At 40.8% G+C, this 19,053-nt stretch overlaps 1 protein-coding gene across 1 annotated transcript; it reads left to right on the top strand.

Annotated features, from left to right (window-relative positions):
• The first annotated feature begins 269 nt into the window (after positions 1-269).
• On the top strand, positions 270-14,876 carry LOC131463791 (nuclear GTPase SLIP-GC-like). The gene is made up of 16 exons (XM_058635828.1): positions 270-336; positions 1,007-1,123; positions 1,720-1,770; positions 2,939-3,059; positions 5,419-5,635; positions 5,719-5,913; positions 6,599-6,802; positions 6,885-7,060; positions 8,507-8,600; positions 8,682-8,769; positions 8,876-8,997; positions 13,048-13,221; positions 13,318-13,475; positions 13,554-13,671; positions 14,285-14,393; positions 14,510-14,876. Exons 1-16 carry the CDS (start codon positions 270-272, stop codon positions 14,680-14,682), a joined length of 2,184 nt encoding a protein of 727 aa, XP_058491811.1. The 3' UTR covers positions 14,683-14,876.
• Positions 14,877-19,053: the final 4,177 nt, after the last annotated feature.

Genomic DNA, 19,053 nt, shown 5'->3' with positions numbered 1-19,053 from the left:
ATCAGAAATTTCTGTTTTCAAATCTTCTCCTTTGACGCTATTTTTTTTATGTTTCGTGTAAGCTTTTATGTCTTTTCTTTATTCTGTCGTTTATTTATTATTCTGTACTTTGGTCCACTGTGGTTGTATTAAAGTGATTTACAAATAAAGTTGGATTGGATTTAGGTGAGCATACCTTTGACTGGTTCTATTTTTCACTAGTGTCCATCATGTATGACTTCGTGACTAAATAAACCAATTTATCTACCATTCAGTTTCTGCTGTGGGACATGGACACTTTTGTTAAAAATAAATTACATGAATGGGATTTCAGCAAGTGGATACCTAATTTTGAAGGTAAAGTATGTTTCTTTGTGAGGTACAGATAAAATGTAAAATAAACAGATGAATATCTACTCATACAGAAGTGACACTGCTGCAGCTTTTGTCTGCTGTGCATCGCAGACATAACATTGAGAGAAAAGTGTTCACTAATCCTTCCAAGTGTTGTTTGCATCACTAAGTCTAAAATAACTTAAAATAAGAAGCAACATTTGAACTCAAAGGACAATGCAATTAATTTGTGTTTTGGAAAAAAAAGGGCTATAAGCACAGGATACCTGGAAGCTTGGAAAGTAAAGAATTATCTCAACAGGAAAAAATAAATATGCATTCACCTGACACAATCATTTAATTCAATTCAATTCAATTTTATTTGTATAGCGCCAAATTGTAACATACATTATCTTTAGGCACTGTACACAGACAACATCATGGAGAGCAGAGAAACCCAACAATTCACACAATGAGCAAACACATCAGTGGAGAGAAAAATCTTCCTTTTAACAGAAGAAGAAATCTCTGACAGAACCAGACTCACAGCCATCTGCCTAGACCGGTTGGGGTGAAAGGAAAAATGGGGGACAAAGAAGAGGAGGGACAGAAGAAAGAGCCCAGGAGCATATAAACAAAAATTAAAACTTATTTTTTCATGACTGTGATTTAATTAAGTATTTCTTAATTACAGATGAAGAAATAAATGAGCAAAGTTTTCACCTTCTTGATGATCGATTAATTGATCAGTTGATCCCAAAAGGAGGACCGAGGATGATCTTCAAGGATAAACATAAGTTGTGGAAGGCAAGTCTGTACTACAATGATGTTTGTCATTAGTAACTTCTGACACACAGCTGTGCACGATTACTGCTTTTTTCCCTTGTTTACTGACACATGGTGATGTAAATGACAACATCAAATTACAATCAATGCTAATACATATGTAGGTAGTACATGTAGTAAAGGTTTTCTGCTGTCTACAGGAAACACAACATCCACCATCAAATCAGGAAATGGTTGCTGCTCCTTCTCCAGTTGGCCGTTGGCATCGGCCACGCCACCTCCACATTGTGGGTGGCAGTTGGGGGCTGGGTTTCTGTGTGCTGGGGGCCCGTGGTGTCCCAGGGGTGGGGGAGGTTGTCCCTCTGGCTCTCTGGGGTGGGATGGTGCCTTCTATGGTGCCCTGATGGAGCCCTAGGGTGTGCTGATCTGGAGTCTGGCACCAAGGGGATACTGTGCTGACCTAGTTGACAATGTCAATGTCAATACACTCATAGATATTTTTAATTTCTTTATAAAAATGTCTTTACTGTGAATTATTAAGTGTTTTCTGGTTGACAATATTAATGTGAATACACTCATAGGTCTTTACTGTTATTGATAAGTGTCTTCTGTTGTCTCCAGGCAACACAGACTCCACCATCAGCTCAGAAAATGCTTTATTCTCCTCCTTCGGTAAGTTGCAGACTGTTAAATAGTCATCTGAGCCATTAATTGTGGAGAAAGAGATTCTATTTAATGCCTGCTCAGGTTTTGACATGGCTGTATGCTCCATCTACAGTCTAAACACCTGATTCTTCTCATATAAAGATATCACTGAATCGCAGAGGCTTGAAATCAGCAAATGTTCCCTAATTCTCCATTCATATGCTTTTGGTGCATAAATCTGTGCACACGATGATTTAACTGTTGTTCACTGAGGCAAATCAACACTGATCACTTGTTTGGTCTTTTCTGATTCATGGCATGACTTCATGTGTTCACGAGTTTGTTCTGTTAAACAACATATGATGTGTATGATATGTTTTTTGATCTAACAGTCAAGTAACATCATGTTCATCCTCAGGTTCCATCCACCAGAGACAGAAATGACACAGGTGAAATATCTGTATATCTTATATGATATATGACCTCATATGAAGGTTTAGTTTGTGTTTTCAAGGCAGTAATAGTTTTGCTTTGAGTGAACGTCTGTAATGTGTCAAAGATTTATTGTTGGGAGAGACTACTGCAGCAAACTTTTCTCTTCAATAAGGGAAGAGACTGCTGGATCCTAAGAAGGAGACGCCCAGGAAACGTCAATGTGTCATTTCACCAGATTCACATTCAGGTATTCATGCTACCACTCTCAGCAATAGCAACCCACAAATGTCAAAATGTCATTGTCCAGTATTGTTTTCTGTATATTGGCCACAGAAAATCCTTTTTTAATAGTAGGCCAGTGTCCAATCAGAGCAGTCAACCATGTACTGCCTGTACCAAAGCTACATATGAGCATTAATAACATGTGATGTTTTAGCTCAGTGGCTGTAATCTCAGAGTTTATCATTATTCCATTTTAACAGCTCTTTATTTTCATTCTGATAGAAAACATCATACTGGGTTATGTGAAAGACACAATTGCTTTAGTCAGCAAGACACTACAAAATAAAAACAACACAAGGCTCAATGCTTTCCTGAAGTAAGTATTATGTTTTCTATATTAATACACAATACACTTAAGCTCCAGTGTGTAAAACAAATTATTTCCATTTTGTAGAACTTTATGGATTTTGCATGACCTCGCAATAACTTTTGCAAGTTACGCAATATAAAAAAATCTCGTAGTGACCTTATCTTTCAGGTGAGTTTGGCTCACAGAGCCCAACAACACAACAATGGAGAACACACACAATGGGTCCACAATGTTCCTTGCCCGAGACCCATGACCTCTCCTCTGGACCATACCCCTCCCAGTCCACAAGGTACTGCTGAACACGGCCCCGAAGGCGCACTGCCAAGAGTTTCTTTACAATGTAAATCAGGCCGCCATCAACAAACCGGGGTGGCAGCGGGGGTCTGGAGGCTGGGACCAATGTGCTTTCCTTCACAGGCTTCAGTTGACTGACATGGAACGTGGGATGAACTTTTATGGACCTTGGCAACCTCAACCTCATAGCCACAGGGTTAATAACTTTGGACACAGGGAAAGGACTAATGAAGCAAGGTGCCAATTTACAGGACTCAACACGCAGAGAAAGGTCCCTGGTGGACAACCACACCCTATGGCCACTCTAGTAGAATGGGGCAGGAAGCCGGTGCCGGTCTGCAGCTTTCTAGTACTGGTCTGAGTTCCTTAAGAGGGCCTGTCGGGCTCGAGTCCATATCCGGTGACACCGGTGTACCAGATCCAGTGCAGAGGGGACACTGGCCTCCCTTTCCAGTGAAGGGAACGGAGGAGGCTGGTAGCCATATGCACACTGGAATGGAGACATGCCAGATGAGGAACAAGGTAAGGTGTTATGTGCATACTCCACCCAGATCACGTGCTTGCTCCAGGATGAGTGGTTCTGAGAAGTGAGGCACCGCAACCCAGTCTCCAGTTCCTGGTTCAGTCTCTCTGTCTATTGGTCTGAGGGTGATGGCCTGAGGATAGGTTAGGTGACCCTGAGTAGGTTGCAAAAAGCCTTCCAGAACCTTGCCACAAACTGTGGCCCCCGGTCAGACAGGATGTCCCTGGGGAAACAATGAAGATGGAAAACATGGTACAAAACCACCTCTGCAGTCTCCTTAGCAGAGGGGAATTTAGGCAGTGGAATAAAATGAAGCATCTTAGAGAATCGATCAACAACTGTAAGAATGGTGGTATTACCTTCAGACAGAGGCAAGCCAGTAACAAAGTCAAAGAAGATGTCTGGCCAGGGGCGATGAGGCACCGGTAGGGGGCGCAGAAGGCCACAGATGTGTAACGGGTCGGGGGAGGACCCAAATGCAATACATAGAGGCAGGTGGACAGTTGGTAATGACGTTTTTTGCAACAAAATTCAGTGATAGTTCAATGAAAACTTGCAAGGGGAAGCTGGGTTCACTGGAGGGAACTTGAGCCCAAGACAACAAGCCCACACAAGGGAGATGATAGGTTCAGTGCAGGGCTGTTCCGCCACAGGAACAAGCAGGCAGGGAGCAGGAAGAATCCGTTGTTGGGGGAAGAAGGCAGAGTAGATCACCGGGGCAGAGACGGGGCAGAGACAGAGCAGGCAGGTCAGGGACAGGCAGGGTCAGTACCCGGGAATCCATCCGAAAAACGATGGAGAGACTAGTACTGGTGACATAGAACAATCTGGCACTGAGTGAACTGAGAGGTGAGTTTATATACAGGGTTGATTGGTGATCAGAGGCAGCTGAGTGCAACAGGTGGGGAGAGTTGGACTAATGAGCAAGGAGTGGCTGGCAGGCAGGTGAGGAGAAGGAGGGGCTGGTGAGCTGAGGTGGATTAGGTGACAAAGAGAAGATCATGACAAGATGGGCCTCCGAGAGGTCTTGTTCCTGGAGCATACTGGGCCACCAAAATCGTTGTTGGATGACAAAGATAGTTCTCTGAATCCCTGGATGACAGGAGAGGAGTGACGAATGTGCCCAGTGGATGACCTGAGAACGGAGAACAGGAGGAACAAACAGGCGGTTGGGGGGGATCCCCATCCGGAATACGACGTCTCTTATTGGCATCCTTGACCTTATTCTCAATCTCCCAGGTAATAGTGCCAACAAAACATGAAGGATGCCGAATGGAGGAAACAGCCGTAGGCTCAGATTCAGGAGAAAAAAGTCTTGAGAGGGTATCAGGTTTAAAGTTCTTGGAACCCGGATGATAGGAGAGAGTGAAGTTAAACCTATTAAAAAATAATGTCCCCCTTGCCTGCCTGGCATTCAGTCTCTTGGCCGTTCTCAAATACTCCAAGTTCTTATGGTCTGTCTAAACCAAGAAAGGCTGCTTGGCCCCCTCCAACTAGTGTCTCCACTCCTCCAGTGCCACCCTTATGGCCAGAAGCTCACAGTCGCCGACATCATAATTCCTTTGTGAGGATGAGAGTTTCTTGGAGTGAAAAGCAAATGGATGTAGTTTATTGTCTTTAACTGACCTTTGGGATGAAACGGCACCGATTCCAAGGCCAACATCGCCCCCCCCATTTGAGAAGTACTGCTCTAGGGGCTCCGTAGAACTTGAAGCAGAATAATTACTGTATACTTAATTTAAAGTGTACAATAACCTGATTGTATGAGTTGTTTTCTGCTGTTCTGACTAAATCCCACTCTTTAAATCCATATTTACATTTTGTACAACAGGGATAAAATCAAAGATTTGACGACAGAAAAAAGGGAACTAGTTGGTGTCTTTGGGAAAACGGGAGCTGGAAAGAGCTCTTTGATAAATGCCGTCATTGAGGAGAAGGAACTTCTGCCGTCTGGGGATGTCGATGCATGTACCTCAGTCATGATAAAACTAGAGGCAAACATGGACACACCAAGATATGAGGCACACATTGAGTTCATTACGCCAGAGGTGAGTATGTTCTTCTTCTCTTTTTCGTTTTCACCATCAGATATCACATGTCATTTCACAACTAATTTGTTCATTTATTTTAGGAGTGGAAAGATGAACTGTGGTCTATGGAAAATGTTCTGGATGAGCTTGATGATGATTATAGTGCCACTGAGGAAAAGATTTCAGCACTGTATGAACAAGATTGGAAAGAAATCTCTAACGGCATGGACAACAAATATTTCAAAGAAATTCCAGAATTTCTCAAGTCAAGGAAGAAGATTATCAAATGTGACTCGGTTAGTAAAACCTCTTTAACACTAACATTTGGGATGATACCCGGGACTCTTGAACCCATGTGGCATGTAACACCATTCCAACACCTTAGAGCTCAGTGAGAGTGAGTTATGGTGGTAACTGTCAGGGGGTGTGATAGAGCCCAAATGCAATACAATGACACAGAAAGGCAATTGATAATGACCTATAATGAAAGAGCCTTCACCAGGTTGAACAGTGCACCAGAGTGTAGCAGGGTATTGAAGTGTCGAGTTGGGTGAGTTCCAAAGGAAGAGTTCAATCTTCAGGCTCAACAGGATGCACAGGGCATGGAGATAAAGGCTGGCTGGTAAGTGCTTCAGGGAGGATAGTAAAACACTTACAGGGCTCAAGGTCAAAGACAGAAGGCTGTTGAGTTTGCCAGGGCAGGGATGAAGAGCAGAGGTCAGAGGCAAGCAGAGGCATGACCAGGAAATCAGTCCACAAAGAAATGCTGGAGAGTCGGGCATGATGCGAAGACAATCTGGCAAAAAGAATGCATTTACGCTGCCTCACTCCTGCATTCACATTTTAAATTGATCCAACTGATGAAAGAAAGTTGTACTTTCAAAGTTCAGTTGAGGCTTGTACTTATTTTCTGCAGTAAAACTCTTTGAATACATATATGAACAGATCGTCTGTTTTACCTTATTTTATTTCTAATCACAGGTTAAAGAACTTGCAGCAAAATGTGTCAAATACACAAGAAATAACAAAAAAGTGGAAAGGTCTAAAGTAAAGAGACAGTATTGGCCATTAGTGAAGTGTGTGACTCTCAGGGTTCCTGGAAATGACCTCCTTCAGCATGTCACAATTGTGGACCTTCCAGGAACTGGGGATCGTAACAAAAGCAGAGATAAAATGTGGAAAGAGGTAAGCTGTTTACTTTCAGTTCTGTTTGTTATATATATCTCGTTTAGAAACAGTATTTTTATTGACTGTAATGCATCTGCAGATTGTTGGAAACTGTTCCACTGTGTGGATTGTGACTGAAACTACTCGAGCAACAGCAGAGAAAGAATCTTGGGAGATCCTGGAAAATGCCAGCAGCCTTATGGGAAATGGTGGCGAGTGTCAGCACATTCACTTCATTTGCACCAAGTCTGATCAAATTAATGATTCAGATTGTAAGTAAGTACTGAAAGATTTGATTTACGAATCGATGAGCTGTCTAAAACATTTCATTCTGTTGATCCTGGGCTGATGTTGATCAGACGAAGAGATGTTGGGGATAGGTGATGATGTGTAAAACAGATGGTCACAAAGCTTCATTGAGATGATCCCTTACATTGAGCAGTGATGTAGACACTGTACTGGTCTGTTGTGGTGAATAGGGAGCTGAGTTGAAAGACAAAGCATTCAATTTACCGGTCCACCTACATTCCAACCCTTACCTACAATCATGAACTGTGGGAAGTGACTGATAGAACCTGATTGTGGATGCAAGCAGCCAAAATAAGGGTGTCTAGGCTCACCTTAAGAGAGAGGGTGAGGAGCGAGAACATTTGGGAGAGGCTTGGAGACAAGCCACTGCTCCTCTGTATCGAGAGGAACCAGTTGAAGTGGTTCAGTCATCTTGTCAGGAGGCCTCCTGGACATCTCAGTGAGAAGTACAGTAGCCTGTGTTATAGCATTCTCTGTGATGTGTGCTCTAAAGAAGAATGTTTTAGGGTTTTTTTTTGGATTGACCTAAAACAGAAGTTACATAGTGCCAATACAGGTGATGCAGACCTGCTCAGGCTTTGACAGAGGTGAGAGTCACCCTGTTATGAGCTGATGTACCATCAAAATAATCTAAGAGACATTATTTGAAGATTGAAATCCTACATTGTGCTGCATACTGCCACTGCCTGTTGAGTTGTTTCTTTTGGTGTCCATTTTTGTGTTAACACATTGAATTAGGTTATTTAAATCAAGCAAATACAGTTTCTTACACATATTCTATAGATATATTTTTCTGCTTGCATCTAAAGTGCTTTAATTATCTCTTTGTTTTGTAGGCCTGAACATTTTATAAATCACCTATGTCAAACTGACACAAATTATGAAACAATTTTTTCATTATACTTAATTTGATTAGATTTTCCTGTTGGTAACACATATACTGATACACATTTGAATATACAGTTTTTTGGAAACTTAAACTACTACACCTATAATGTTCCAGACCTTGGGTTGAGGAAATTTTCTCAATCTTGATTTCTCAGGATAATTGAATAATTGTTCTCAAACCCACTGCAAATGTCCTTCTTTAGTTGTTGGACTTGTCCACAGTCTTTTAGGGAAGGGTTCTAATGGGTTTCTCAGATAACTGCCTTTACTTTTACTTTTATTTTTGATTTGATGGGTTGATTTTCATCTTGAACCATGCAATGTTTACTTCAAGTGTCCTTAGCAAATGTCTGGCACAAGGCACTGTTCTGGTCAGAGTTGTCAGCATCCATGCAGATAGATTATTTAAAGAAACAAAGACATGTTTTTTTCTGTTAAGTAGGATTGTATGTCTAGACTCTTCTCCAAACTTCAGATGTTTCAGTGTTCCAGGAAGACTGAGTTGCAGGTTGAAATCTCTTGCAGGTCACGAGATAAAGTTCGTAATCGTGTGCTTGAACGAAACGAAAAAGCCAAACGTGGAGTGATGAAACAATTCAGCAAGGAAAACAAAATTAAGGTGCGTTACATTAAAAACAGAGAAAATCTGAAACAAAGACTACAACTAGAAACCTGCTAAAATCACAGGCCTTTCCCCCAGAAACACTTCAGTGATGACTGTTTCAAAGTGTTCACAGTGAGCTCCAAAGAGTTTCTAAAGACTAAATATCTGAAGCGAGATGAAACCGGTAAGTAGAGATTTCTGCATAACAGATGTTTGTGTGAAATGTTGAGTGTGGTATACATTACATATTATGTATAAGTATTTCAAATGATAGCATATTTCTTTGACAGAAATTCCGCGATTGCAGAATTTTTTGAAAGACCTGAACGACTCTCACTCAGAGACATTAAACTATGTGTCTGGAGCTTGTGGGATTTTGTCTCTGATTCAAGGAACAAGATGCATGGAAGTGGTAAGAGTAATCATGTCATTGATCATTTTATATGCCATTAATATAAAAAAAACACATCTTAATCATGTCTGTAGACCTTGCTGCATAGCAGTTAAAGTGTGGTAAATTGTTACAGGCTGCATAACTGAAGTAAACCCCCTCTTGGAATTAAGTTACAAGGGGTAGTGGTTAAAACTGAATTCACCAAAACAGGTGGAAACAATCAGGGCGGGGAAGATAATCAGACTGGCGGCAAAACCCCGGGGGAAGGGCAAGTTATCTGAAACAAGAGGAAAGAGAGATGTCAAAGTAAAACAGGAAGTCACAAGACAACAGATACAAGGCAAAACTAAACATAACTTAACACAACTTCCTAGATATGACAACACGACAGTTAGAGTCAGTGATGACATGTTTATAGAACTACAGTGTCATTTATAGCAGCAGCAGAGACTGTTGATAAAATTTATACTGATATCAACTTTTATTTATAGCATAATAATAATGGTAGTATGTATGATAATAATAGCCTCGAAAACTGGATCTGGATCCTGCAACCTGCAAGATGAGGACACACAGAGAGAGAGGAAAGGAAGGAAAGACACAAACTAGGGAGAGAGAGAACAAGGTTAATGACATATAATAAAGTCATATTCATACCCTGAGTGTAAGAGCGTGAGTGTGTGTGCACACCAGGAAATTCCCCCAGCAATGATGATAAGCAGATGCATCATGTATTTGTTCTAGATTTAAACCCCACATCAATAATAAAAAAAGAAATATTAATAAAGTTGTTGGCCACATGGTGGGTCAGTGGATAGCGCTGTTGCCTTAAAAGTTATTTATTGGCTATCAGGACGTAAAGAGGATGTCAGCATATTTCATATATAAATACAGTGTGTATATATATAAAAACCTAGTCCCTCTCACCCTCTTGGGGTGGTATCTGTGTCATCCTCAAGCTCGGGTCCTCTACCAGAGGTCTGGGGATTTGAGGGTTCTGTGCAGTATCTTAGCTTTTCCTAGGACTGCGCTCTTCTGGACTGAGGCTTCTGATGTTGGGATCTGTTGGAGCCACTCCCCCAGTTTGGGGGTCACTGCCCTGAGTGGTCCTACTACCACAGGGACCACGCTCGCCTTCACCTTCCACATCTGCTCCAGCTGTTCTTTCATATCTATGGCCATATCTATCACCACCGCCTTCTTCTGCTCTTTGTCTACCACCACTATGTCCAGTTGGTTAGCCAGGACCTGTTTGTCAGTCTGGAAGCTTAAGTCCCACAGCACCTTGGCCCTGTTGTTCTCAGCCACCTTCTGTGGTGCGGCCCATTGGGATTTGGGTACTTCTATTTCATACTGGGTACAGATGTTCCTGTACACTATTCCAGCCACTTGGTTGTGTCTCTCCATGTACACTGACCCGGCTAGCATCTTACACCCTGCTACTATGTGCTGGACTGTCTCATGGGCATCTTTGCATAGTCTGCACCTTGGGTCAGATCTACTCTTGTAGATCTTGGACCTTGTTGACCCGGGCGACGTCCGAGCCGGTATGACTCTATTTGTATGTACTCTCATGTTGCTGAGGTAGGCCTGATACATTAAGGATCTTGCCCATGGATCCTCACTGGATGCAGTTGTAATTGCCCCTCACTGGCAGCAAGTATATGTATGTACATACATATATATATAATATATATATTCAAACCCCGACCTCCCGTGTGGTAGTCTGTGTCTCTAACCGCTCGACTATCCAGCTGTTACATTTAACAAATACCTCTGTTTAACTGATAAACATCTGGTTTTATGTTACTTCCCTCTACCCTTTTAGCGTGGTCGTAAATATATATATATATTTATATATACAGTATATGTATACTAGGGCTGTAACGATACAACAAACCCACGATTCGTATCACGATTTTTGACCCACGATTCAATTTGTATCACGATTTTCGTTACAATTTTTATTAAAACAATATTTTTTATTAAATAACGTTTGAAAAACCTTTATAAACTGAACACCAAAGAACAAGATTAACTATGCAAATTATTAACAATATAAATAGCTATAACACTTCTGTTTTCTTTGTAACAAAATACTGTTGAAAAACAAACAGAACTAAACTGCTGAGATGATTCGAGCATGTTGAAAATTCTTCTTCAATCAAGTTCTCTTACATTTACAAAGTAAATTAAATGGCTACTGTTTCACACTGAGGTAACTGAGGCTTACTGCCTGTGCTGCAAACCACAAATCAAGTAAGTAAACATTAAACAAATAAACAACTTCTTTCTCTTAGGAAAACCAAACTCGTTGTGGAGTTGATTTAAGGGAGTTGAAAATTCTTCTTCAGAAGAAAAGGCTTGCTCTCTGTGCTGTGACAATGTCACCTGCGGTGACCAGCTTGTGTAAGGGCAGCTGTAGCATCACCTGTTTCTCCTTCAACACAGCTGCAGCTGTTGTGCTGTGGTGGAAAAACGTGACAACTTTCCCCACTCTGCCTAGGAGTCGGGACATCTGGGGAACGCCCATCCCTCTCTGCGCAGCCAGATTAACAGTGTGAGCAAAGTATCGTATATGCGGTGAAAATCCGGCCGCTTCGACAGCAGTCAGTTCTGGGAGAGGTCTTGAGCAGTGTCTCAGGTTGTAGGTTGCGGCCTGCCTACGCCTTCCTTCCTCTTCCCTTGTGCGAAAGGCCTGCAGGTCTGGCCACTTAGGATCCAGCTTGGTTGTTGATTGGGGCAGAGATGTACGCAGGTTTCTTCCCATCAACAGCTGAGCTGGTGAGAACCCGGGCACCAGCAGGATGGACCTATAAGCCAGCAGTGCTCTGCTGTAATCACTATCTTTTTTCCACAAATCCTTGACAGTCCGTACAGCGCGCTCTGCCTCTCCATTCACTTGAGGGTAACGGGGGCTGCTGGTGGTATGCACGAAACCGTTCACCTTTGCGAAGTCTTTGAACAACGCTGATGAAAACTGAGGCCCGTTGTCTGATATGACAACTTCTGCAGTCCCATGCCTGGCGAAGACCTCTTTAATAGCTCTAATTGTCACTTCAGCCGAAGTGCTTTTGAGCTCCGCTATCTCAATGTACCTTGAAAAATAGTCAATGACCAACAGGTAATCCTTCTTGGACCACTCAAACAGATCCATGCCCACTTTTTTCAGTGGTTCTGTGAGCTGGTCTGTGCGTTTGACATAGTTCACACCTTTCCACCATTTGTCCTATCTGGGCTGAAATGCCAGGCCACCAGACAGATTCTTTAGCTCTTGCTCTGCATTTTGAGATCCCCTGATGTCCTTCATGCAGTTGCTGTAGCACATCTGTTGTTAAGGGGGATGGAATAACAATCCTCTCTCCTTTCATGAGGAGACCGTGAGCGATGTGGAGATCCATTCTGTCCCACCAGTATGGGCTGATGTGTGGGTTAGCCTCACAGTTCTCTGGCCAACCTGTGAGACAGTGTTCTGTCACTTTTGTGCACACTGTATCTTCTTTCTGTGCCTTTTTGATCTCCTCCAACCTTTTCTCTGTAGCTGGGAGAGAAGACATTAAACAGTCCACAAAAACCTCAACCTCTTTCTCTAGCTGTAGATCCCCTGCTGTAGGCGTACCCTCCAGGGGAGCTCTGGAGAGGGCATCTGCTGTGATGAGTTGCTGGGGGTGTTAACTGTAGAGCTGTCGCCATCTGTGTTGATTCCTACGTCCTTTCATGTCCGGAATCCGAGTCCCCCGGCGCGCCGTCTCTCTCGACTCACTCGCCGATGTGCCGGTGCTAACGAGCTAGCCTCTAGCCCGTATGCTGTTCGGAGCTCTACTGTCGTCTTCGTAGCGGCCAGTTCCGGTTAGCTCAACTTTTGCAGGCAGGCGTCACATGATTCATTGGATCTGAACGGGAGGGATAACTCTGGGAGTTGGAAGGGGTGTGTCGCGATTCTGCCTTCTCACACCGCGACACAGAATCGTGGAACTGAGTGTCGCGATTTCGGTTTCATATTGCATATTGTTACAGCCCTAATGTATACATATATATATATTTATTACATTTTTTTTCCACTTTCAGGCTGGTAAAAAAGCAGAGGTGTGTAAGGAGCTTGAAGAGAAGATGAGAGATGAACTTGACAAAGTCAAAAAGTCCGTGGAAGAGACTCATTCAGCTTTTGAATCACACCTTGCAGAGGGCGTTGAAAAATCACTACGTTTATGTGACAAAACAATGAAGTCCATTTTAGAGCCTGTATGTACCGGTGTCCCAGTTATATATTTTCACTAATACAATCTTATTTTTTTGCACTTGATTGATTTTAATTGCACTCTGTTTGTTTTGTCCCAGTCAAAGACATCATGTCGCGGCTTTTACATGATACTGAAGTATGTAGTTCAGAACAATGGTGCCTACAAATCAAAGAAAGGGAAACCTAAAAACTTGAATGAGAAGTTAAGTTCACATCTGACTGACAGCATTGATGCAGAATTCAAGAAGACCTTCCCGTGAGTTGTTACTTAATGAGGACATAAGAAAGTCCACGGTTATGTACGTTCATACCAAAAGCATTTGATATTTTTCAGAAATGAAAGCAACTCTGGACCTTTCAAGAATGTCATCAAAGAGTTTTCACTGAACACAGAGACGCTGATTCAAAAGCACGATGACGTCAAACTGCAACTCACTTTTCTCAAGACAGAGGTAAACTATTGTGAATGTGTGTGTAGGTTGGTGATAAAACATTGACTTCAGTGCACAGTGACCTCACGGCTGTACTGCATGATGAACCCAATTGTTAAAGAGATAGTTTGGGTTTCTGAAGTGATGAACATGTGCTCACTGAAAACATGGCTGCCAGAGGGGACACAAGGGAAACTGAGCATTGCCAAATACAATTTGCATCTGCTTAAAGTAAAGCAAAAGCAGAATTTCTCCTCTTCACATTTTGTATATTTCAGAAAATAGTGAAAAAGAATGATAAGTAAAATATTACTGGAGTAAAGCCTGAAAACGGTTTCTCCAGTGGAGTATTAGTAACCACACACGTCATCAGTATTTTACTTAGCTAAAATGTCTTTGTCCTGGAAATACGCCGTCCCTGGATGCTGTCACTTTCTTTAATAGTCTTTTAAGATGAGGAAATGAAGTAGAGAAGAACAGAAAGAAGAGCATAAATTGGGTTCTCCACTTTCCTCCCACAATTCAAAAACATGTGTGAATGTACATGTACTTCATGTTCTCTCTCTCTCTCTCTCTCTCTCTCTCTCTCTCTCTCTCTCTTTCTCTTTGTCTCTCTCTCTCTCTCTCTCTCCAGGAGGACAAACTCAAACTACATCTCCACAAAATCGTCCGGGATCGTAAGAAGAAGATCTACAGCAGCCTGACAGACACAATTGAGACAAACATGCAAACATGCTATGACGGTAATCAAGATAATTTCATGTAAAACCTGCGACGACAGTAAAACACCTTTATATTAATCATGATTGTACAGAAACAAGTTTGACAAACAACAAAAGAGGAAACTTTTTTATTACAGAAGCAAAAGAGATTCGTGGACCGGGCTCACTGTTAAAAATGAAGGAGATTATTCGGACTCATGTACGTGGTACAAGGAACACAATGTTTGAGATGGCTAAAAAGAACATGTTGACACAACTGGATGCTTTGAAGGTTTGTACATTTTTGTGTAATATGTATTGTTATCAATGATTAGAGGTAATCATTTACATAAATGTTTTTACTTTAATCAAGTAGAATATGCTAAAGCTCCTCTTGCTCTGAAAACTCTCCATCACTGTCATAAATGTGATATTATCATTGCACATGTTAATGTAGTCTTTGATTCTTCTGACCAATCTGAAAACACTCAACAGTTGATGCATATCATTCACATTATGTTGCTGTGTATGTGATAATGAAGTAATGATGGCTAAATATGACGGTGAATTAGTGGGAAATTCTGAAGAAACTCGAGGAAATCCTGATGGAATCTATTAAACTGGCACTCAAGACAGACAGCGACTCATTCCCAGGTAGAAAACATAGCATAAATCAATCAATTCTTATACATGGATCACTGAGAATTCAATACATTTATTACTGCCTGAAATTAATAAATCCACCTGAAACATAGCTAACAATATACATTTTTCTTTTTTTAGATGTTTCAGAAAACCTTAACATTGTGACCAACTTCTACACTTACCTGAAAGGCAGGCCAGAAGAACGACCAGGGCCGTCCAACTGATGACAGGATTGTGTCTTCGAGGGTTATATTTCCCAAGCTTTTTCTTTGGAGACCTCATTTTTAAAGGTGACAAACCATCCTGACAAGAGCAGAGTTGTACTTTGTAACATTTCTGACCATTTTTAATGCTGTTTCTGTATCACCTTATATTGTAGGTAAATTGGCCCTTTCCATGAGATAATTGTGTGATAAATAAATCACAGCTTCATTTTATTAATGTACAATTTAAAAATGATAATTACTATGAGATAAGTGAGCGTGTTTGCTTTTTACCTGCTTTTTCTGTGCTTTGTGTTATTTCAGTGAAAATAGAACTTGTAGGTTTTTCCTCATGGGTGTAAGTTTGGCTAAGTTTAGCTGGACTTTTGTGTTTCATTTGGGGTTGGGTCACGTTCCAACTCATGCTAGCTTACCACACAGGTGACAGTTAGCTAAAGTTGAACTGCAATTAGCTCTTTTACTCGACTTTTGTGTTTCAATAACAAAGCAGGGGTCGATTCATGTCGTCATCACATGAGCTTATGTCACAGGTTACAGCTGTTTCAGTTGAACTGAAATGTTGTGCTTCATTAAAAAACCTGGAGTCGGTTCACACCAGACGTCCTAGCTTTCCTCACAGACGAGGATGGACCCAGCCCCAGGGGCCCATGTAGGCTCACCAACTTCTTCATGATAAAATAAGGAATGATTGTAATCATTTTTACTTTTACATTTTGTTGCTTCTCCGTTGCTACGATACACAGGACTCACAGCGAATAGGACAATCAGTTAAAAGTGTCCATTTTCTGCTGGATAGTAATGAATGACAGACTGAGAGGGCCTGACAGCAGGAGGAGGGTTTTATTTTCCGTCTTATCAATTGTGCAAACTTCATTAGTGGACTAACCTGGATTTTTTTCTGTCATGGTTTTAGGCTGACTTCATTGTCAAAAATTAACGTTCTGTTCAATCCAAATGTTGTTTGTTTTTTAAATATGGAACAAATCCTTATTTTTCTTATACATATATATATATTTTTCTGATATTGCCAATTTAACCACTTTAACTTTCACATCTTTTAATTTTAAGTTAAAGGATGCTTTATCTGAGTTAAAGGGTGACGGATTAGATGAAATGGGAAGAACAGGTAAAAGAGCACTTGTGGAGTCTTGGAGACTCGAGCTGAGTGAGAGTGTAAGCCCTGTGACTTATTTCATTTTCACATGGAGGGCAAACACAGAACAGATGAAAAATTCTTTGTCTTTTTGATTTTAAATTGTTTAATGTTTTAATTGTTTTTAATTGATTTTGTTTCCAATGTATTTACTTGCTTCTGTAATACACTATGAATTGCCTTGTGTAAGAATGGCGCTATACAAAGAATCTTGCCTTGTCTTATTTTACGTAATGGTTTTCAACCCTAGGCCCATGGGCTGTGGGGCCCCTGCATTACTATCCCAATATCTGTATAATGTGCTACCATGTTATTCATCCTGATATTGTAATGGGGCCCTGAAGCCAAATAACACTGGTTATTATGTGCTGGCCCCTTAGGCTATGGTATCCACCCCTGATGTCTTGATGGGGCCCTCAGTCAAATAACAAAGACTATGGGATATGTCTAATAGGGCCCCTCAGTCATATTATTATTATGATTTTATTAAATTAAATACTGCTCCATGAAGTGCTCTTACTTTTTTGATAACCTTGAATAGATTGTAGAAGCTTTCATCATTTGATACAGACTTTATGACTTTTCATGTAATGATCTGAAATAAAATGTTTTTTCTTCCATGTTTAAAGACAAAACTGTCACATATATAGAAATCTTCTATTTCTATTGAAACTTGACCATTGCTGTAAGATCTGCAGTATGTCAGCATCGTACTGTTCATGTGATAGATTTTTGCTTCTTTTGATTTCTCTAAATATATTTGTTATTTCATTGTCACATGATTCTTGTGTTCTGAACAAATAAAAAAAAGAAAAGAAAGAAAAAAGGATGTTGTTATAAAATAATGACCCAGTCATCGAGGAGCACATCGGTTGGCACAGCCATGATCCTTGATTTTCTTTAGGTTTCAAGAGATGCATGCGAGTCTAATGTGGCTGCATTTAGATGCTGGGTAGTTTTAAGAAACAATACAATTAGATTTCTTTGCACAGACTATATATACAATGTAAAAGCCCAGGTTATACACCTTTACTGAGAGTCTACAGCCTAAAGGGATCGTATAACCACAATAAAGATTCTAAGGCTGCTTAAGCTGGTAGCGAGGTGTTAGTTGCCAGATTAAGTTTAGTGACCTTGTTAGGTCCCAGGGATAAGTTTAATTTATTGACTAGACTAACCATTAACAAGCATCAACAATGTTAACACGCAACCTGAGTTTTACTGCATTCAAAAGTTGTAGCCACTTAGTCACTTCCAGCAATTCAATTCAATTTTATTTTATTTTTCTTTGTTTAGTGCCAAATCACATCATACATTATCTCAAGGCGCTGTACATAGGCAACATTATAGAGAGCAGAGAAACCCAACAAAAGAGAGAAAAAACACTCAACCGGAAGAAATAAGAGCAGCAGCAGAGATTGTTGATAAATTAGTACACTGATATCAACTTTAATTATAGCATAATAATAATGGTGATATGATATGAATGATAATAATAATAGTAATAATAATAATAGTAATAGACACGAAACTGGATCTGGATCCTGCAGCCTGCAAGATGAGGATGCAGAGAGACAGAGAGGACGGGAAGGAAAGACACAAACTCGGGAGAGAAAGAAAAAGGTTAATGACACAGCGTGTTGGGAGGGTAGGTGGGCGGAGCTTCCTTGCACGTCTTGAGTTTGTTAAGTATACAACTGTGTTCTGACTAAACACACCGCATTTAACGTTTATATACATACTATATTGTGGTGTAGTGCAGCGAATATATTGTCAAAGGAACAATAAGATATGTCAGCGTGGATGCAACGTGGGAAACTCTGGAAATGTCAGGAGCATGTCATTTATTGTCAGTTATTAACGTTTATTTTCTAATTTCTAATTAACCTCACGTGGGCCGTATCATGCCCATGTGTGATCTAAGGGATCGCCTTACATTAACAAGCTTAACGCAGGGACTTTCTTTTTCAGACCAAAAATCATGATCTGCAATCTTAAATCTCCACCAATAAAGAAAAAAGAATATGTTTACTCTTCTTCCAGACGGCACCATCATCTGCAAACAGAAACATTCCATATCCCTGATTTTGAAAAATGTCGCCAATCACTAGATTAAAAAAGACTGGACTGATGACAGATCCTTGGGTCATGCCATTTAACTCCTTCCCTTTACATAAAGTCATACGCTTTCTCAATATCCAAAAGCACTGCAATTACAGTTTCCTGGTAATATGCTCATATGCTCTCCTCACGTCCTACTGCAACAGAGTCCATTGTACTTCTACAAGTGAACAAATTATGGGTCATATAAATTAATAAAAAAAAGTGAAAAGCCTAAAACACCCTTTCACAATTGTCTCTTTCTGCTCTCTTTGTTCACGGGATACGGTTCATCTTCGAGTTCTGGTTTTGGAACCATGCATTTAGAATATTTTGCACATGTGTTAAAAAGGAAGTATTATTCACTTGTGGTACAGGTCACAGTAGTAAAAATCATATGCGTACATGATCAAACGAATAATGGCTTGACACATGAAGTGAATAGAGCCCTTGTTAATGTTATGAGTAATACAATACCAAACCAGTGTCAGGCTGAGATACATAGATTTAGTTATGTATCTTATTTCCAGACGCAGTTTAAGGTTGTATTGGACCATGAAAGGCAAGCTTCACACTCATG

This window comes from Solea solea, chromosome 8 (assembly GCF_958295425.1).
Source record: "Solea solea chromosome 8, fSolSol10.1, whole genome shotgun sequence".
NCBI classification, from domain to species: domain Eukaryota; kingdom Metazoa; phylum Chordata; class Actinopteri; order Pleuronectiformes; family Soleidae; genus Solea; species Solea solea.
The sequence above is the reverse complement of the archived record's forward strand: the minus strand, read 5'-3'. Positions and strand labels throughout refer to the sequence as shown.